This window comes from Hetaerina americana, unplaced genomic scaffold (genome assembly GCF_022747635.1).
Source record: "Hetaerina americana unplaced genomic scaffold, ioHetAmer1.1.p SCAF_9, whole genome shotgun sequence".
Taxonomy (NCBI): domain Eukaryota; kingdom Metazoa; phylum Arthropoda; class Insecta; order Odonata; family Calopterygidae; genus Hetaerina; species Hetaerina americana.
This window is the reverse complement of record NW_027287538.1, coordinates 5,903,045-5,925,356: the sequence shown is the minus strand read 5'-3', so window position 1 is coordinate 5,925,356 and position 22,312 is coordinate 5,903,045. Positions and strand designations below refer to the sequence as shown.

The following is a 22,312-nucleotide window of genomic DNA, read 5'->3' as shown; positions in this document are numbered from 1 at the left end:
TTTAATTATCTTTATTATTTTTTAAGAACCTCATTCCTTTTTCAGTTTTATTTTCATTGATTCTTATTCACTTTTGGTTCAGTAATAAGCTCAGCAATTATTAGAATTCCTTAGTTGACCTGCTATCTAATGCTCGATTGTCAATGGCTCTTGATTTGATGAGTAAAAAAGCAGCAATGGAAAACCACATCCAACCACCATACCTATTGCCACCCATTTTAAATTACATCATTAATGGCCATTAAACGACTTTAATTCTATGGCACATTATATTTACTATGAGTTTCACTATTATGCTTGATTCCAACAATAATTTCTTCTTTATTAAGTTGTTGGCCCTTGCACTAAGGAGAGAATTTTACTTTTTAGTAAAAATTGTACTAATTCAGGTTTGGAATTGAAATGATTTTGTTGTCATTTAATTTTCACTAATCTTTCTTTATCTGTTGGTGGATTTTTGGAAGCTCCTAATAATTTTGATTATTGTATGATTTTCCTTTTTTAGTGCCGTAAAATTTTTTATCAGATAAGAGCTTTTCAATAAAGGATTAAATTTTTACTCTATCAATTTTTTTCCTGTTTTCGGCTAATTTTGATATTGATTAGGCTCTAGCACCTATTTATTTCAGTTCATGCCATTTCTTGTGTTTTACTTGCAATACTATTATTTTATATAGGATCCTTTTCATAACTGCTCCTACCTATGAAATATAAATAGGATAGAATGGTATTTCATGACTGGAATGTTTTAATATCTTCATAAAATACAGACCTAGCTCTAGGAGAACCTATTTGTGGCTACACTTAGATTTACATAATGAAATATAAATATAATATAAAGGTTTTGAAAGAAAGGAAGAAGAGTTATAATAGTTTTAATGAATTATATTTATAAAATTCTATATACCACAGAATATATACAAAATTACATGCATACATTTTCCATTTTTGAATGAATGTATTTAATATTTAGGAGTTCATTTTGGTAAATACTTATTTTTAGTTGATTTCCTGGGGGAAGTTTGCAAATGAAATTTTCAATTGTTTAATGATATGCTATTAGTGGATTTTGAAATTCCACATGGAAAGTGGCAAACTGATTTTGAATTAAGCATTGATATTCATATTATCATTATAGATTTCATGCTATGCAAAAACAGATGCTGGGGAGGACCTTAAATAATGCTATTTCATCTCCCTCCTGATTGAAAATACACTTCTGTTAAATATAGCAATCTTTTTTTTCCGAATATTTGACTACAACTCATCTTTGTTATTACCCTTCATCCTGTCATCTTTGAATAAATTTAAAAAAATTAAAATAACTTGATTTAATTGAATGTTATGATGATTTCTTACCCTGAAAAGTTTTGTGATTGTAATATACCTATATGCACATATGATGGTAATGTTAAAATTTTCAATTTTTTGTTATGAATTTCCCATGATTAATTTAAAACGTGAATTTTCACATCCAAGAAATACAGACGTAACAAAAATGATTTAATCTTTCACAATTGCCATGATATCATCATTAGTAGGAAGTCTACCTTTTGATGGAGAATGAAAAATAATGAGCATATTTCTACAATGCTTTTTCCTTTAGGTACTGATTGTTTTAACAAAGTTTCATGCCTTCTGAAACAACAATTGCTAGCTAGCTAGACAATTGGTGCAGTAGCTAGCATACTGGCTTCCCAAGCAGAGCCCCAGGTTCAAACCCTGGTGACGACCAATATTTTTCAATGGTATCCCAATCTTTACTTGAAGTGAAGAGCACATTGAGTGAGTACGCCACCCGTTTGGCTGGGACATTAAACTGTTTGACCCCTTGGCGCCTTTCATTAATAGGGAGGTTAATGTCTGCGCCATGTTTCTCTCCACCCTTCATCCTTTCCCATCCCGTGTCGGTCACCTCTCCTATAACTTCTATCTTGCCTATTCTCCCTTCTATCTGGTGTTGGTGCCTATGGTGCACATATCTGCACCTTTTGAACAATAAGGGAGAGCTGATCATGATAGATAAAGTGAGAGATAGTACATGCAGTGGAGTTATACGAAACTAGTAAGGAATGAAGTAGACAATATTTCATCGACCCTAATGAGTTTTTACCCGTAAGAGATGGATGGAGAGAAGGGGAAGGATGGTGACTGCTTTCTTTGAATATCATGACATGCTCAGCAGAGGTAACTTCTGCTTCTCCCACATTTTGCTCCTAACATTCTAATATTATATTTACCCCAGCAGTACCTTATCCAACACTCTTTTCTTTGTCATCCTTTATATTTTTTCAGTATTTCGCCACTATACCATTTAAAAAGTTTTCTATTAATGCTCATTCTTGTTCCTGAAAGATTTAGTTTGTCACTAGCATTTTTATCTCCATATATCTTCACTGCAATAGGTGAATAAAGTCACTTATTGCAGTGAAAAATGTGAAATGACCCTTGTACCTCAGTCAGAGCCAAAGGTTGAAATAAAAAAATACTGCTGCATGTGATTTATAATTTTTAAACTATGATTTTTAGAGCAACTTAACCAAAAGGTTTGAACCGGTCGACTTTTAATGCCTCTTTGAACTCCTGAAGCATCATTAAGTTCTATAGTAGATATCTTTCAAAGCGAACCTAGGCTTTCGTGAATTGATCATTTTTTTCCTGGTGAACCATGTACTTTATTTAATTGTTTTCACTATTCTTTCATTTCAGTCCAGGTCCACTCTTGGACGAGACTTCCATTTACCGAGTCGATGCTCGTCCACCAGAATGTCCGGCCTCTGCGTTTCCACCAGTGGCCCCTGGCGAGCCCCCGTCCAGTCCGTCCCGCCTTCTTCCGCCTTCAACGCGTAGGACACGACCAGCCGGCCTTGGCTGACCTCGACTTTGGGCGCCTGCTGCTGCTGGAGGCCGGCTTGCTGGAGGCGCTGGGGCGAGAGACTCCCGGGCGGGGCCCCCGGGGGCGGCGGGGCCTTCGCGAAGGGCCGGCACGGGGACCCGGGGTGCCGGTGGCGCCTGTTGCGAGCGGCCATGGCCGCCACCAGGGTCATGGAGCAGAGGGCCAGCAGGGCCCCGAGGAGGAGAGCCAGGAGCGGCAGGGGGCCCACGGCGTCCCCGCCCGCCGCGCTCACCGACTCTGCCGGCGAAAACACAAGGCGCGCTCCACGTCAGTGACAATATCCGTAGTAGATATTAGCGCTGGACCAACTCTCTCGAATAGTTTCATGGGCGCGGGATCACTATTTTTGGCGCCGAGGAAACGGCGCCAAAAAATTTCGTCACCGCTTCCCTTTTATACATGATCTTTTAATTAAATGTACAGCGGAAATTCAGTTTTTAATGATATGAGACTCGCAATTGCCGTGGAAATGAATTTTCCCCGAGAAAGTGACACTTAATGGTTCATTTCAATTTGATACAAATGAAGGATTATCAGGTCGCCGAGTACACCGCTGCAGACTCGGGAGAAGAGGTTGCAAGCACTCTCGCGGTTTTAGTTACAACACGGAGATTGGTATTAATGACCAAACGATAATGCTTCTCTACTAGATATTGATTTATTACAAGACAGTATTTCATGTGCTGCATACCAGTATAGATATACAAGGCGTGTCCCAATGGTAGTTTGACTTATTTTTTCCCGGATAGACGGACGAACGGGTGGGTTCGAGGATGGGGGAGCCCCAGGAAAGGTCGGTGTGCAGATAACTCCCAGCTTTTGCAGAGCACTGATCGTTCGTTTAAGTAACCTCTGTAACGTGACCTCGTTACGGTCCGTCATGAACCATGGTTGTTGGAAAAGCGCCAAGGCCATCAAATCTGAAACCGGCGTTGAAAATCCGCTGGCATCGGAGTGTAAAGGCACAAGGGTGCTCCTTGGAAGACTTATGAGTGAATATATAAACTCTGGCAATAAATGTTTTTTAATCGAGTCAGTCCTACTACTTTTGGGACAGACCTTGTATTCTCATTTGAACATAGTTATGTTCGATTCCACCATAAAACGCCTACAACTATGCAATTTAGATTGAAAGCGGCAATACTGCTTTTGTATGACCACGCCAGAGGAAATCCGAAGAAGGCAGAATAAGTGGACGGATGAATTATTGAGAGGTTGTGGAATGCTGACGGAGGAGAGGTTGGTGGTCGAGCGGAGAATAGGATGGGAAAGAGTGAAAAGGCATGGCGTGTAATAAATCTAATTATCTCAATAGTTTCAGCCTCAACTTTGTGGAAGTTCATTTTAATAAATGAAAAAGAAACACTTTGTTCCAATCCACCACTTTATTTCAGGTACGACTAGTTTCGACGCTACGGCGTCATCCTCAGGTACAAAGTTCATCCTCAGGTACAAAAAACTTTGTACCTGAGGATGACGCCCTAGCGTCGAAACTAGTCGTACCTGAAATAAAGTGGTGGATTGGAACAAAGTGTTTCTTTTTCATTTATTAAAATCTAATTATGATAAATGTCAAAAATGGGGAAATTCGCGTGGTTCCAAGAACACAACACTCATGATGGACTGTCTGAAATCTAGATTAGTTAGGTGCATGGCCCTCAATCATTACTGCCCCTCCAGCAAAATGCTTTGCGTATTGACTTTTCCGAGATACCAGTTTTTTCCTATCCTGTTCGCCAATAAATAACATCAGAGGTTCTAGCCAAATTAAGCAGTTTAGTATTGGCTATCTCAATTAAATATTGTGGACCTACCTAAAATCCTTTTTAAGAATTAGGAAAATAGGCAAACAGTTTTTCGTACTCAGGAAATCACTCCTCATCAATCGAAAGGTTTGATTGTATTCTGCCACAATTTTTCTGCAAGATTTCAGAATTATGCCAGTGCATTAAATACTGTTATATATTGATTGGTTATTTTTATATTTCCATTCGGTAACTGCACCCACGATTTTATAACACCACGTGAATATCCATACTTTTTGTGCTGTAAGTGCCGCAGCAGGATATGTTTATGGTACATTGACTATTCGATATGAAAGCAACCAGTAAAGGAAAGAGAACCATCAATTTAGCCAATATAATGAGAGAAGTGATTTCAGTTCCCTCATGCAATGGAATTTTCAAGTCATTCCCGGTATACTCGATATACAAACAGGTACATACGCATTTGAAAACTCACTCATGCGTCTATACATGTGCGCTCTCATCCAACTCCACGCACAGTGCATCTATTATTCTTGGCTCTGGAAATGAACGGCTGGATACGCTATTCGAATCACTATCGGCCGCATTGAGAATAACATTCAATAAATTGCTCACAATCTCCATTATCCGGTGCGTTCAAAAAGGTACTGTTTTGCTGATATCCCTTTCTCATCATTTAATTCCACTGGGTCACCTTCCGATAAGAATGGTGAGATGGCCGAAGATGAATGAATGAGAGAGGAATGAAGATGGATGAATACGAGAAGCCATCAGTGATTAAACCCAACGACATGCAACCAAATCACAACGGACGACAACCTCCAAACTCTGGGTTTGATGTAAAAAAAAAGAATTTTTTCCATTTGTTTAGATGAGGAATACAAGGTTTGGAAAAAAAGAATCGGAAGCGATTTTTTCTTGACGTTGCTGTACTTCGCCGCGCGCAGGGTGTGTGGAGGGGGATCTGACCTTCAAAACATGCTATGCCCCAATCGTCTGCGAGCGCTCATTTAGGCTAGATCGTGTTTTTAGTGGATCTCTATCGAGAGACGCTCTGTCTGCAAGCGTAGAATGCAGCGAACGATTGAACAGCCGTACGCCATTAAATTTTGGAATGGACGGAAATATCGGGTACGTTGACTTTGAGCATGATTTGCCAAGTAACCAAGGATGAAAGCATGTCACAAAGTGCAGTTTTTAGTTGGCACAAGCTCTTCAAAGATGACCGAGAGGGTGTAGAGGCGAGCTGAACGACCGTCGAAGTCAAGAACCGACGACAACGTCCAACGCGTGCTAGAAATGCTGAATTCAGACCGTCGGTTGAGTGAGCGCATGATCGCAGACGTCGCATTGGCATTGATTAGAATCTCAGTGCACATCATTATCACTTACAATTTGGCGATGAGAAAGATCCACGCTAAACTCATTCTCCGGTCTTCAAGGGGAATGGAAATGTAAAGGCAATGAGGGCATTAGGGCCGATAGTGATGTAGTGCAATAGGCTTAGAAAAATGCGATTTATCTACGATGAATGATGGAAGGGAGGTGGCTACGAGCTGAATGGATGATGATAAAGGAAGTGAAAGATTCGCCTGGAGAGAGGATTAGTGCCAGAAACGATAGGGCGACCAGGATTATTGGTAGATGATTAAGGGGTGGGTGGGGTTTTAGGTTTCGGGGAGGGGAGAACGGCCATGTCGCAGGGGTGGAGGCCTTCATCAGCTCCGGGGTCCGCTAGTACTTAGCGATTAAGCTGGTGGAACTGAGGATCTTAGGTGAAAAATGAACCATTGTCTCTGTGGAGGGCAAAGAGCGCTATTCTGTGAATAGGTGAAGAAATGAGAATTCGATTCGACTAACCGGTCCTCTCCTCCGCGTCCCAGAGGTACACGTCCTCGAGGACGGTGGCTTTGGAGCGGCCCTTGGCGTTGACGGCGTACATGACGAGTCTCAGGGAGGCCCCGGGGGTGAGGTCCGTGAGTCGGAAGAGGGGGGCCTCGTGGGCGCTGCTGTTGAGGCGGAGGCGAGCGGTACGCGCGTCGTAGGCCTCGAGGAGGAAGGCCTGCGGGAGGCCCCCGTCGAATCCGGCGGTGCACTCCACCTCCGTCCAATCCGCGCTGCGGTTGCCGACGGTGCAGTTGCTGAGGGGGGACGGAGGCCCTGGGGGAGAACGGTGTAAAAGGAAGGAAATCATCAGCTGGCCTCTATACGCACAAATTGCATTTCTTAGTTCTCTAGCAAGCCACCTCCAGGGTGTGTGGCAGGGGATGAATACACACCAGGCTAATTTTGACTTGAATATTTTTCCCTAACGCGATCGGACTATGTTATTCTGATCCCTTATTGGACGCGGAAAAATTATACCTTAAATTTTTCTGTTCTACACTTAATCCCTCTAATTTTGTTAACATAATCTCTCGCCTACCCTAGTACGATGGGGGTAATAATGCATTTTCAATATCACTGCTAAAGAGAGAGATATAAAAAAGATCTTACGTTCGCACGTCACGTAAGTAAATTTCGCAAATTTCATATGACTATTACAATGAGATTCGTAATAAATTACATCTGACCACCATATTTGTCTCTTCTATTTGCAATATTTATCTCTTCTCTACTTAATCTCTCTGATTTTATTCACATTATATCTCCTACTCTTGTACGATGGGTCGTAATACATTTTCAACATCACCGCTGAAGAGACATCCTTCCGATTTATGCAAGAGCTTCAATCTGTAGTTTAACCTTGACTCCATTAAATGACTCCTGGCCTAGCTGCTCTGATATTTTGGATACGCTACTAAGGGTATCATAAGAACGATTTACAAATCTAACTCCTCTACGCTGCACGCCGTCCAGTTCGGCAATTAATCCAACTTCGCGAGGATCCCATGATATACAAGCAGCACATTCTATAAATGAGGCCTAACCAGCGAAAGATAATATTTCTCTCAAATCTTTTCATTATATTTTCCATTTACTCTTCCATTTAATCCTAATTTTTATTTAGCTGGTCCACAAATTGCCCCTAGTATGTGCTTTACTCAGGAGAGGTCGTGAGTGAGGGTAATGCCTGTGTTTAATCGAGTCTACACATTCCATTTTGGAGTTCCGGATTTATTAGGCGTTTGGGAGGGAATTGATGATGTCCACGGGTTCCCAAGAATACAAATCTTTAACTCTCCCTCTAAAAGATTTCAAAATTCAAATTAGACTATTTGCATTGTCAGTCGTACAAATAAGTATCGGTTCCTCAGTTTTCTGGGGTACAATAACGCCTCATCGAATAGGTTATTCATCCAATGGCATACGGTTAATCCGCACTGCGATTAATCTCTCTCTTTCTCTTTCTGTGTGATATGCGTAATACGAAAAGGTGCCCAAAAGTTACCGGAATAGTGCGCGGTCGGCGGGGTTTACGTGGTCCGCATTTATTCCGCTAGGTGAGCATGGCGCAGCTCGTTAGGAGTCCTAGAAAGGCATTATTGTCGTCTGGGAAGGTGCGGAACGAGGATGGTCATCAAGTGACCTTTCACCTTCCTCTTCTCTGAAACGAGAAAGCTATTCGTACCCTTGAGTTTTCCCCATAGCCTAGTCCCGCTAAGCTGTTTTTGACATGAAAAGTTTCTACTTCGGTTTTCCCCAAGCAGGAAAGAAAATATCACAGCGGCGCGAGGATCACTTAAATCCGCCATGACGAAACACGAGGATCAAACGAAATTGCAAAACTGCAAAACGAATTGCAATGAGTGAGCACAACCTTCCCAGGCTACAGCAATGCCTGTGCAGAACTCTTTGTGCTATGCTCACCTAGCGGAAGAAATTCGTACTACATATGCTCCACCAACGACACCACCACTCCGTTTAATTTTGGGTGTCCACTCGTACTTATATCGACAGACGGTCGATTACTTCTTCGTGGGGGGCCGCCCATCCGACGTGGGCCACTCACCGGCCGGCACCACGTGGAAGAGGCAGGGCGCGACCTGCCGCCCGATGGCGTTGGCGCCGACGCACGAGAGCGTCCCGAAGTCGTGGTCGGTGCGTGGCGTGTAGGCGAGCGTGCTGGTGTTCCCGCTGGAGGTGTGCCTCCCCGCCGGCACCTCGAAGCCGTCTCCGGAGTTGCTGAACTGCCACGCGAACGACACGTCCGCCGGGTCCGCCGCCACCACGCACTGCACGCTCAGGTTCTCCTCCAGCGAGGCCCCCACCACCACGGCGGCCGCCCCCCCCGCTCCGGCCCCCGGCCCGACGCCGCTACTGCCCCCCAGGAGGATCGGCCACAAGTCGGAGGCTCCGCTCCCACTTGCGCAGACCGGGGCGACTAGAGGGTGGAGAGAGAGAGAGAGGGGCGGAGAAATGGCCGGGAAGGGCAGATCAGTTGGGGATGACCTCCTTTCTGCTCTGGTGAATGCATCTCCAAAGAACAGGGCCCCCGCAGAGGCACAAATTGCCAAATTCTAAAGTTTTAGAGAAATGCCGGCTAGGATCCCTCTTGTAGTATTTGTGGCCTTATAACAAGGATGGGTTTCGATTGCCGACTCAACTGGTCAGCATTAGCGGGCAACAGCAGTCATGCTTCCGTTTTAGGCGCCTTTCGGTCGAAGTGAGTCGAAGACTGAAATGAAAGTGCCGACCGCTAAAGCTGACTAATCTCGTTCAAGGAAACTAATAGTTATCGTCGAGAGACTAGACGAGATAATAGAGACGAAAACTCTTACAATTTTCCAAGTAATTTTCCTTTAATAAGCATATTAAATTTATATATATATTTTTATAATATTAATATTTTTTGTTCTTTTTATGTGTTCTTATATTGTTTGTTGCGGTTTAAGTTATATATATATATATATATATATATATATATATATATATATATATATATATATATAAACCATAAACACAGTATTCAACCCAAAGGTCGGTTTGGTAGGTGATGGTAGCGTTCACCCAGTACTAAGCCCGACGGCGTGTGAGATTCACACATTAGGGTAGGGGGGCCAGTTCCTTTTCCTGTGCCGGTTATGGTTTCCCAGGAAGATCTGGTACCCGAAAAATCACATAGCTTGGGTTGAGCTGCAGGTGCCCAGAGTGCCTCGCCCGGGAATCGAACCCGGAACCCTCCGGTCAGCAGTCCAACACTCTACCCACTGGACTACCGCAACCCACTAAGTTTTATATATTTTTTTTAAGGTAATCTACCGGTTAAGGTAGGTTTTTCGATGGACACAACTACCAAACAAATATTTTATTACTCCTAACAAAACACAAAATCCATCATCCTACTCTATATCAGGTCCCTTTTCATCTCTGAGTACTTTCTTCCCCCCTTCATCCCGTCCAACATCCCTATCCTGTTCCTTCCCTTTCCTCTTTTGCCCAACATTCTACCCTCTATCACAGTCTTCAACATCCCACTGCCGGTAAACACCCCCTTCATCCACTTTTCCTGCCTCCATAGGATTGCTCCCAACAAACCCCTCTCTTCGCCCACCATACCAAGTACTTCCTCGTTTGTTTTCTTCTCTGTCCATTTCACCTTCTCCATTCTTCTCCACACCCACATTTCAAAAGCCTCCAGTCTACGTCTATCCTCCTGCTTCAATGACCACGTTTCCGCGCCGTACATAGCTACGCTCCATATCAAAGTTTTTACGAGTCTTTTCTTAACATCCTTACTCAGAGTCCCCGTCATCAACTCCCTCCTCCTTGTGAAAGCCTCTTTGCCTAGCGCAATTCTTCTCCTTACGTCCCTACTACTTGGACCGTGTTGGTCCAAAACACTACCGAGATACGTAAACTGTTCTACCTGCTCTAGTTTTTGCCCTCCTATTTTAATGTTAAGCTTGGCCTTTTTCTTTCTAGAAAATCGCATAACCTTTGTTTTATTAATATTGATTCTCATCCCATACCTGTCGCACTGAATTTCCAATTCACTCAGCAATGCTTGCAGCTCCTTGGCTGACTGACAAACTAAGGCTTGGTCATCAGCAAACCTAACTGATTTTACGAATTCCCCGCCCACTTTCATTCCTACCTCGAGTTCTTCCCATGCCTCTTTGATCATTTCCTCTGCATACAGGTTGAACAGCAACGGTGATAATGGGCAACCCTGCCTTACACCCCTTCCTAACACTGCCCATCCTGACTCCCCGTTTCCCACCCGCACCTGAGCAGTCTGAGACATGTACAGGTTGCGGATTAGCCTCCTTTCCCTCCAATCTATTCCTATTTTCTGCAATATACTCATTAGTTTTTCCCAATTCACTCTATCAAACGCTTTTTCGAAATCTACGAAACAGGCAAATACCTCCTGGTTGTTCTATATTCCTCTCGATTAATAATCTCATTACTGCAATGGCATCACGCGTACCTCTCCCCTTCCTAAACCCAAACTGATCATCCCCTAAGTAATCATTTGCCCTACTCTCTATCCTTTTATTTATGATCCTGAGAACAACTTTAGCTGCGTGGGATATCAAACTAATTGTCCTATAGTCCTCACATGACGTGGCCTTTACCTTTTTCGGAATAGGAACTAAAACTGACCTCACAAAGTCTTCCGGCCAGATTCCCTCCTCATAAATACTACGGATCAGCCCATATAGCCTCTTCCTCCCACATTTTCCTAAGCATTTTAAAAGTTCCACGGGAATGTTATCTACCCCCACGGCCTTATTTAGTTTCATCTCCCTTAATGCCCTTTCTATCTCATGGTCTAGTATGCCTGGACCTAAGCTGTTCTCCTCTACGTCATTTTCTTTTTCAATGTCTAACTTTGCTGGTCTGAGTTCTTTACCATACAGTTCTTCTATATACTCCTTCCATATCTCTTGGATCTTTCCTGCGTCAACTATTACCTTACCCGCCTTATCTCTTATTGTTAGCATAGCTCTTCCTTTCTTACTTCCCGATAACGATTTAACTTTGCTGTACAGCGCACCGATTTCACCCTTCCTCTGCAGACTTTCCATATCCTCGCACTGCGTCTTCCACCATGCGTCTTTTGCTTTATTTGTTACCCGCCTCAATTTATTGTTCAATTCTTTGTACTTCATTTTGCCTAATTCTGTATTTACATTCTTCCATTTTCGCCGCTCATCCATCTTTGTAATCATCTCATCCGTGATCCATGGTTTCCTAGTCCTTCTAGTGTTAACGGTTCCAATAGTGTCTTTTGCGGCTTTAGACAACCCTTTCTTGATCATTTCCCATTTTTCTTCGATAGTACTAAGCCCTTTACCATCCTCCATGATTTTCTCTACCGCCTGTTTGTATTCCTTCCTTTTCAACCCATTTAATGCTTCTACATTCCATTTTCTAACTCGCCGCCCCTGCCTTATCTTTTTGAAACGTACGCTACATTTCATAACAACTAAATTGTGGTATGAGTCCGCATCCGCTCCCGGGAAGCTGTGCGAATTGATCACACTGTTCCTAAACCTGTGTCTAACCAGGATATAATCTAGCTGATATCTTCCTGAGTCACCTGGCATTTTCCATGTATACCTGCGTCTTTTGTGGTGTCTAAACCAAGTGTTGGTGATGACTAACCGCTGTCTCCTGCAGAACTCAACTGCTTTCTCCCCGCGGTCATTCCTCGTGCCTAAACCGTAGTCCCCCACCTCATCACCATCTCTTCCTTCGCCTACCGTCGCATTCCAATCCCCCATTACTATCAAATGTTTCCCTGCAGGAACACAGGCGATCATGTCCTCTAACTGATCGTATATCCTATCGACCTCCTCTTCCTTATGGTTGCTCGGTGGCATGTATACCTGAATAATAACTAAGTTCGTCGGTTCTGCTTTTATCGCCACTAGTAGTATTCTATCCGTTACCTGCTCTATGTTGACTACGCTTCTTCCTACCTCTTCATTTAATACTATAGCAACCCCTCGTTGGCTCTCGTCCCCACCGCTGTATATTATTCTATACTCATCACTCCAGTAATCCCCGCTATCTTTCCATCTCACCTCGCATAGACCTAAAATATCTATATTACCCCTTTCCATCTCTCGCTTAACATTCTCCAATTTCCCTGTCCTCATCATTGTCCTAACATTCCACGTTCCTATTCTAACTAATTTGGTTTTCTTCTCCTGCGTCTTCTGTCCTGCTGCTGCTGGTTTTCCCTTGCAAGGGTTTCGTGGGATGACGACCGCGGAAGCCTTGCCTCCCCCGCTGCCGGGCACGACACACGGCCGATTGGGCCGAGCCCCGTGGTTTCCAGGACTCAAAATATCTCTATTGTCCATCATATTTTTCTAGGGAATGATAATTGAGGTGGTTTCCCGTTGCCTTCCTCAATAGTGTTTTTAACGTGACACCATCACTTACTGGCCGCCCCACTGGGGTCAGACGCCATTGCAGCCGCCTCACTGAGGAACAGACGCTGCGTGGACTACCTTTCGTCTGGCTCCTAACCTTCGACCTATCTGGCATGGGTGACCCTACCAGGAGCAATTTTTATTACTCCCGCCAGTACAGCTCTAGGGGTCATCGGAACGCACAAGCCCTTCCACCACGTCAAGGTTGTAGTCCGGGGAGGGAAGTTTCATATATATATATATATATATATATATATATATATATATATATATAACTTAGTGGGTCGCGGTATAACCCTATGCTTAAACTCAAAACAATAGTACAGGCGTATATATGGCTCCTCGATTCCTAGAACGAGCCAGGGTCAATATCAGACACTGGTACCCCAATCTCCAGATATTTTCCTCGATCCTCCGCTCCCAAAACCTTCCATATCAGTCCCACACTTTTAAACATTCCCCTCCCAAACCGTGTCTCTCGATGTTTTTGTTCGTTAGCGTTTTTTATTAATTTAGCATAGGTCCAAAAACAACACTTTTTGGCCATTACATCGGACTATTAACAATGATGAAACACAGTCCTCTGTCCCTCTCTTCCTTGAGTCCCTTTTTTGTGTGTCTCTGTGTGTTTTTGTCTGTGTCCACTAGTGCTAAGTGCTATTCGTTATTATTCACGTCCGTGAGACTTTCAAAAAGTGTTATATATATATATATATATATATATATATATATATATATACATACATATATATCTGAAGGAAAGTATCACCAATTCGAATAATAATTTAAACGGAAAAGCAAGTTTGACATTATATATATATATATATATATATATATATATATATATGATATAAAAAATATACGATGTATTATAAGTATATATGTACATAGATTATAAGTATATTAGCTGGAAAATTGCAATCGAATTTTCGTCGCAGTTATTATACAACGGTTCCACCACATCACACCTGAATTTGTAATTTATAATACCTAGCTATCAACTCTGCAGAAGTCTCCGCCCTAACACTATTGCCATTTCAACGAGACCTTTCGTATTGAAATGAAATAAGTGACATTGTAATTCAACAAACACTTTTTTTAGAACACGACCTCGGTTTCGACGTTGCACGTCATCATCAGGTGACGTTGGACTTCATCATCACCTGATGATTACGTCCAAATTCGAAATCTAGTTCGTGCTCTAAATAAAGTGTCCGAGGAATTACAAAGTCACTTATTTAATTTCAATAGGTTGCTATTATAAAATTTCTGAACGCTATTTAACGCTAGCCATGATAAAAGGTTTGACTTACGCTACGCGGCGCTAGTTACCGACTTCCGAGTAGTGTGTGATTGTTTTCATTAGAGGAAAATAATTTTAATCTTTAAAAAAATGGTGGGAACCACTGGAAGGCAGTGATGCAGTGGCAATAAATATGATTAGCAGGAATTAAGGTGGACGAGGGTGCTATCATTATGGTGGCGACCGTTAATTTCGACAATTTAAACACTCCTCGAATGGCTAAAGCGCATTTTCCCCACATTCTATTCTTTCCTTGACCGTATCGAATCTTCTTACCTTCCACCATGTCACTTATTACTCTTTTATCTACTTAGTTTATATTGCGTGGCCATTCTCTACTAATACTGCTGTACCACGAAATTGAAGTATCTCATGTAAACATATCGTCCAAATATCACAGTAATCCCTCGGTACCCACTCGGTACACTTCACAAGTTCTTTTAGACATTTTTTCACACCAGACTAATTTTGACCTAAATATATTTAATTCTACCGCGGTCGGACAATGCAATTCTGCTCCCTTATTGTTCCTGGAAAAAATGACACCTCAAATCTATTTTGTTCTAAACTTGATCTCTCTAATTTTAATCACATAATCTATCTCCTACCTTAGAGAAACCATGCCAATAAAACCTTCTCTATGCTTATTCTCGTCGGCTCTTTATTCTCTGCAGTTATACATTTAGTTATACTACGGGTGGTGACCTAACACCCCCCGCCACACGCCCTTGCGGCGGCTAGCGGGGTATATTGTAGATGTAGATACATTTACCCAAATAAAAGCCGGAGAATATTATTATGATCCCCTATCGTTCGTGGAAAAATGGCACGTTAAATTTATATGATCTAAATCTAAATCTCTCCAATTTTATTAGCATGATCTTTCCTACTGTAGTACGATGGGGGTATTAATACATTTTCAACATCATCACCGTAGTTTAACCTTCGCTCCATTAAATGATTCCAAGCTTAGCTTCTCTAATATTTTGGATACGCTACTAAGTGTATCAAAAGAGCGTTTTACAAATATATACCTCCACTACGCTGCACGCGATCCATGTCAGCAATCAATCCACATTCGTGAGGGTCCCATAATTCACTTGCAGCATATTCTATACATGAGGCCTAACCATTGAAATATGACAGTTCTCTTTAACTATTTCATCACAATACTCTTCTAATAAATACTAATTTTTTTCGCTTGTACGCATATTCCCCGCACCCAGGAGAGGTCGTGTGAGTGAGGGTTTCTTCTTTACCGCCTTATTTCGATTCCAACTTCTTTCGCTCTCTCCTCGGGCGTACTGGGAAAGGAAATACGGGATGGCTAGGGTAAGGGCTCCAGAGGAATTGTCCGAGGCAACGGAGAAAAATCGGCGCAGTCACGGAGTCGATTCCTTGATCTCCGCTCCACAGCTTCATTCCCTCCTCAGCGCCTTCGGGAGCGCCCCACTGCTAGTTTGGGATGAGACTCCCAAGGCAACCGGATTGAACAAATGAAGTGCGTGCGGCGGCCGCTGCCGGCCGTCCGTTGAACGTGCCGGAACTTCCAACAAGTGTTCCTCGAAGGGAATAAGAGGAAAACAAGTTTCCCTCGCCAATGAAGGGACAGCCGAACACAAGCAGCCCGAAGTGCGTGTTTCGCTGTTACGAAGGCGCCAAATTGGATTACGGAAAAGCCGTGAGCATGACGAAGGATTGATTTTCTTACAGCGGCCAACGCGTGAAACCCCTGGTGCTTGTTCAGCTCTATATATATATATATATATATATATATATATATATATATATATATATAATTGTATATATATAATTATATATATATATAATTATATATATATATAGGGAGATGAAACTAAATAAGGCCGTGAGGGTGGATAATGTGGCCGTGGGTGGCCGTGTGTCTCCACTCCTTTTTCTGATATCCATATTCATGAGAATGTGTGCTCTCCATTTGACGAGTTTTCTTATTTGGCCAATGCATTTCCTTCTTCTGGCCATGGGTGCGACGAAACGCACACGTCTGCCCCTCTGCCCCAATCTACGAATTTCACACACCCTTGGGGTTGGTGTTATTAGGACAACAATATCATCACCCATCATACTTCTGGGGGTCCATGATTGATAACTGTGTTTATGGTTACATATGTACTATGTGGTCTGTTTTTATGGTTACATAAAGGGTCTGTATAAAAAGTATCGGTAACAATTTTTTCCTGACGTGTAGCGTGGAGTGCTGAATTCAGAGCGTCGGTTGTTAAGTGATCGCAGGTTGTATATTGGCATTGATTAGACGACAGCGCATACAACATTATCACTGAAAACTTGGCGCTGCGAAAGATCTGCGCTAAACCCGTCCTCCCGAATATCTTGACCAAGGACGACTAAGAGCAGAGTCGAGTGTCTGATTGGAGAAGGCCTCCTGCTAAGACATTGCGACGATTCCCCAACCCCACTTGGCACCAGCTGACTATTTCCTGCTCGCCAAAGTTAGATCCGCCCTCAAAGGACACCACCACGGGACCTTAAGGGACGTCAAAGAAGCTTGTACGCATGGTACCCTGAAGGACCTTCCACCCACCAGGGAGCCTTCGAGTCGTGGAAAAGCCGTTCTGGCAAAAGTGTGTCGAAGCTCAAGGGATGCACTTTGTGGAATAATTTAAGAGTTATTGTAGCAAAATCTGAAATTAAAATATTTTTACGAAAATTTTCCCGATACGTTTCATACAAACCATGTTTATGGTTATACACATACACGAGCATTTTAGGTGATCAGCAAACTTACTTCATCAATTTTCACCCTAGGTGAATGACCACATTTTCATTTTTTCTTCAATCATTAATATTCTCGCACTCCATGTCATACGATCCTGTAGTGATTCGAATGGTAATGTGTCGATTTAGAACATTAATGCTAAAGGGTGATTGATTGCAGATTAAACTTTGACCGCAAGGTCTGATGTTGAATCGGGCGAGAAAGAGTCCCTCCATCGAACCAATCGATCCGGGCATATATTATACCCAATTTTAATTGTGCGAAGAAACTCACACTTATATACTTTATACTCATAAATTGATTGTTTTTCATGCCAAAAATAACCCTGATTCATTACCCCTCCTTTGAAATGTCAGTTAAACCAAGCGACAAAACCCTTCACCCCACAAGTAAATAATGCTAGGTATTCAATCGAGTCTACACATTCCATTTCAGCGTTCCCAATGCAATATGGGTTCGGGAGGGAATTGCTCTTTTTCCAAAAATTCATCGCTACGCACTTTTTTAACTTCAATTTTTACTGCCAAGTGTCGCACCAACGTTAAATAGCATTAAGGTCATCTACTAAAGCTACTTTACTCTCAGGATTACGGGTATCACGGTAAACCACTGCATCTTCGGCAAATAAAAGTATCTTACCAGTGGATACGGAGTCAGTGTCTTTAACGTGAAGTAAGAATGAGATAGGTCGAATAATACTTTCCTGGGGAACACTCTCGAAGTGACTTCCACTGCATTTGAGATGACTCCATCAATGACTACTCTTTGTCGTCGACCAATCCAAAAGTCTTTGATCCAACCCTGGACATTTTTATCAATGCCATATGCTTCTAGCTTTGTGAGTAGTTTACTATGAGGTATTTTGTCGAAAGCTTCCTTAAAAAACATTCTTTTGGAGAATAGTTTACCCAGTTTAGGCTACTGAATTATATGTTTTCACGCATGGGACTAATTGAGTGCTCATCAGGCCAATGGAGGAATTCAGGCTCACTATATAACTACTTTTTATTCACTCGAATGCAATAGTTTGTTTTATCCATTCGGGACGGAACGTAAAAAAGTTGAATAGTGTGGAGTAAAATGTTTTTTATAAGATCTTGTTAATTAAGAGGAACTGAACAGGTTCGGTCGTCATCGTTCGGTGGTCGTTTGATCTCTATCGATCGATAATTGACGCAGGGAAGGCGACACCAGTCGAGTTAATCGTACCGCGAATCTCGAAGTACGAGTTGCGCCAACTCCAAACTTTAAATGCAGGGCGTACGGCCGAGCTGTACTTCTGGACGCTGACTGAAGTGATTCGAAAAACAAATAAGCGCAGAGAGTTAAGAAGTCCTTCAGCCTCCTCGATGCACGAAGCGTCGTCGTTTTTGAGCTAGAAAACACGAGACCCTAGTGCGACCCAATTGCAGAAGATGTGCCATCAGTCAAGGGTGAAACTCGAAACTTTTTCTGTAAATGTCCCGAGGCGTTTGATTCGCCCGGGAGGGAGGAGTTGGTATCGGAGAGTCTCTCTTCATCTCCATCCACCCACCCCTTGCTCCTCCAAGTGCTCCTTCGGCCCTGAGTTGGTCGGGATCGAAGCTAACGAAGCGGCGCTCTCGTCTGCCCTCTGAAGCGCCCAATGCCAATTAAATGTGAGGAGGAACTCCATCGGAATTCAGTGAATCCCCTTCTCTTTGGAGTGGACGGTCGATGAAAAGGAAAGAACAAGTCGACTTTCCACAAAATCCACATTAATTCGTATCATTAACAATTGTGCTGGATAATTATGATCTCCGGGTTGTCAAAAATGTATCCATCCATCAAATGGCTGTTTTATGACGCGAATCGTCGCTAACGCATAAATGAATTGAGTATCTCATGGTAGTCATAAAAAAATGTTTTTCGGGCTCAAATCTTTAAAAAAGCAACCTTTAACTCACTGCTGATGATTTTGAGGGCTCTACTTTGTGAAAATTCAGGATCACTGAGTAAATAAACTTAGTTTTTTTCCCACAAAATATTTTTTGTTTGAAAAAATACGAAATTTATTTATTCATTAATTAGTTCTCTCGTTACCTATTATATCCTTTTTCTTAATGCTATTTGTATGACCTCGTATACGTTGGGGGAGACTACTTCGAAGGGGACCATGACTAATAATTTGTTAGCAAAGCATTTGTTTGTATTAAAGAAAGTTCGGGAGATTTTTGAACAGACCTCATGTCTCTATACGCCTGTTATCTTTTAATACTTTTTCTTTTTATTGCTGCCGCAGTTCTCCAACTTATATTGGGGATTATATGAATCATCTACACTTGACCTGGTTGCTCATATTTACATGTGGCCTCGTCTGGTGAAATAATACTGTGCATAATTTGTTTTATGTTAAACATTCCTTGCTCGGAGTGAGGGCATTACAATCATTCCACGCTACTAATTTTGAGTTTTTATGTTTCACCCCTTTCTTCTCTATGCCTATTCTAGTTAGCTCTTTATTCTCTATAGTTATACATTCACCCGAATATGGCCTTACCATGGTCGGAAAATGTCATTCTGATCCCATATCGTTCGTGGAAAAATTACAGTTAAATCTATCTGTCCTGCACTTAATCTCACTAATTTCATTGATATGATCTTTTCTACCGTAGTACGATGGTGGTAATAATACAATTTTCAACATCACTGCTAAAGAGACCTCCTTCCCATTTACGCAAGAGCTTCAATCTGTAATTTAACCTTCGCTCCGTAACTGATTCCCAGCCCTAGCTGCTCTTATATTTTGGATACGCTACTCAGTTTATCATAGGAATGTTTTACAAATCTAGCTCCTATACGCTACAAGTGATCCAATTCGGTAATCAATACAACTTCATGAGGATCCCATTTATACTAGGAGCATATTCTAAATGAGGCCTGATCAGCAAAAGATAACATTTCTCTTTGATCGTTTCATCACATTTACATCACAATAAACTTATAATAAATCCTGTTTTTTTTTGGTTTTCCCACATAGTCCCCAGGAGAGATCGCGAGGGAGGGTAAGACCCCAAAGTATTTAATCGAGTCTACACATTCCATTTCGGTGTTCCCGAAGCAGTAGGTGTTCGGGAGGGAATTGCTTTATCTCCAAAAAATTTAAAATTTATGACTAGCCACTTTTTAAAGTTTAATTCTAATTGCCAATTGTCGCACCTGCGTTGTGTAGCATCAAGGTCATCTGATGAAGCTGCTGTGCCCTCAGGATCACGGATATCACGGTAAGCCACTTCACCCTAGGCAAATAAACTGATCTTGCCAGTGACTACGGAGTCAATTTCACGAACGTAAAACGTGCCATCAAGTTCAGCTCTGGGTACGGGAACTCCTTCATCTTCAAGCGCTTATTATATCTTTGTTATGAATATGTTATTTCCATCTTTATACTTTGTGTCTTCTTTCCTTAAGAATTTTCCCATCAACATCCTGATAGTCGTCGTTTGTGTGGTTTTAGTGAGATGGTGTCTGAAATAGTACTGGAAGCTGTTCCTGCTTTTTCCCACACAAGGTTGAATTTCCGATAATAAGAGTTTATACTTATTTAAACATAGATATTAACTCATCTTTATCTAAATTTCAACACTCACAGATTAATTATTCTCGTATTATTTGGTGACCGTTGTGACCTCAATTAAACATTGAATTGCTTTGCCCTCTCTTCCCTCTTCTACTGTGGCCGGCAATTCACAAGTGGCGCATGCTTTGATTTTCCTTCGGGCGGGATCGGTTTCATTCCACATTTATGCTCGCGCGTTGTTTTCTTAAGCTTCATACATTTTAGTTGGGACTTGAGTAGTATACTAATAGCGTAATAAAATACTATCCAGAGACCTAGAAGAATTACAATTAAAATAAAGAAGAAGATAACCAAGATAATGGCTATATAAAGAGAAGATAAATGACAATGCAACAATATCAGAGTGTCAAAAATTAACTCGTCTTGACCAGGATTCGAACCCGGACCCCTCGACGTCCGGCCAAAAGCTTTAGCCAGTTATGCTACCTCGGAGTGTAAGAATCTCTAAAGCATAACTGTCTAAGGCACTCGGCCAGACGTCGAGGGATCCGGGTTCGAATCCCGGTTAAGACGAGTGATTTTTTGACACTGAAAATTTTGCATTGAAATGCACAATTAGCGGATGACTCCATTAAAAGTTACAATCTGAGGCATCTCCCGCAGTTTCTTGAAATTTTACAAAAGAAATCGTCGAAACTAACATAAAAATAGGCAAGACAGCCTTTGGATCAGGTTAAAATATTTGCTACCAGGGTAGAATTACATGTATCGATAACAAAAGTACACGTGAGTCTAAGATTAAGAGAACAATAGCCCTGGCAAAATAAGAAGAACTCACTCTTCAATAAGCAAATAAACATTGAAACCAGAAAAGAGGTCTTCAAGAGATTCGTTGAGAGTGTAATGTTGCATGGATGTGAGACACATGGAGAATCAGGAATGCGGAGAGGAAAGAGATTGAGGCAATGGAAACGTGGACTTGGAGGAAACTAGCAAGAAAAAGGAGGGTAGAAATAAAAAAAGCGTCAGCAGAAGTGAAAGAAAAGAGATCTCTCTTAAGAACGATAGGAAAAATAAGTGCAAATCAATTGGAAATTTACGCAGGCATAACCAATTCCCTTAGGATATACATATTTGAAAGAAAATTTGTAAGAAAGAAACCAAGAGGACGTTCCAGAGCCGCTTTCTGCAAGAAACTGGAGCACGAGATTGACTTCAGATCATACATGGTGCGTTCCAAATGTAATGAAAAACAAAACAAAACGCCAAAGCTCTGAGTGGCATGTCGACCAGTCGCCGAAGCCCAAAACGGCAAGAATGAGCGAATCAAAAGTGAAAAAATGCTCATTGTCTTTGACGGCGGTAAAGTAGTGTTCCATAAGGAGTTTTTTCCTACAACGACAACGCGCCATGAGTCCGCGAGTCCCTGGCCAAACACCAGGTGCCCACGCTGCCCCACCTCCCCCCTATAGTCCTGACTTCGTCCCAGTAGATTTCTTTGCCTTCCCTTGGATTAAGGCAGCCCTGAAAGGTCCCCTTTTTTCGTCCATAGAAGAGATCCAATCAGCCGTGACGAAGATCTTGCGAGAGGTCCCCGAAGACGCCTTCCAGGGCGCGTACCTGTCATGGCAGAGTCTCTGGAAAACATGTGTCGAGGCCCAAGGACAGTACTTTGAAGAATGTTAAGTGTTTGTGCGAATCTG

At 42.2% G+C, this 22,312-nt stretch overlaps 1 protein-coding gene across 1 annotated transcript in view; it reads right to left on the bottom strand.

Annotated features, from left to right (window-relative positions):
• The window catches only part of LOC139699004 (nephrin-like), an 874,868-nt gene that overhangs the window by 6,918 nt on the left and 845,638 nt on the right, over window positions 1-22,312 (bottom strand). Inside the window, exons 10-12 of the mRNA XM_071597999.1 lie at window positions 8,615-8,986; window positions 6,523-6,822; window positions 2,744-3,133 (exon numbers count right to left, since the gene is read on the bottom strand). Coding sequence (XP_071454100.1) covers window positions 2,744-3,133; window positions 6,523-6,822; window positions 8,615-8,986 — 1,062 coding nt within the window. The remainder of the gene's footprint in view (window positions 1-2,743; window positions 3,134-6,522; window positions 6,823-8,614; window positions 8,987-22,312) is intronic.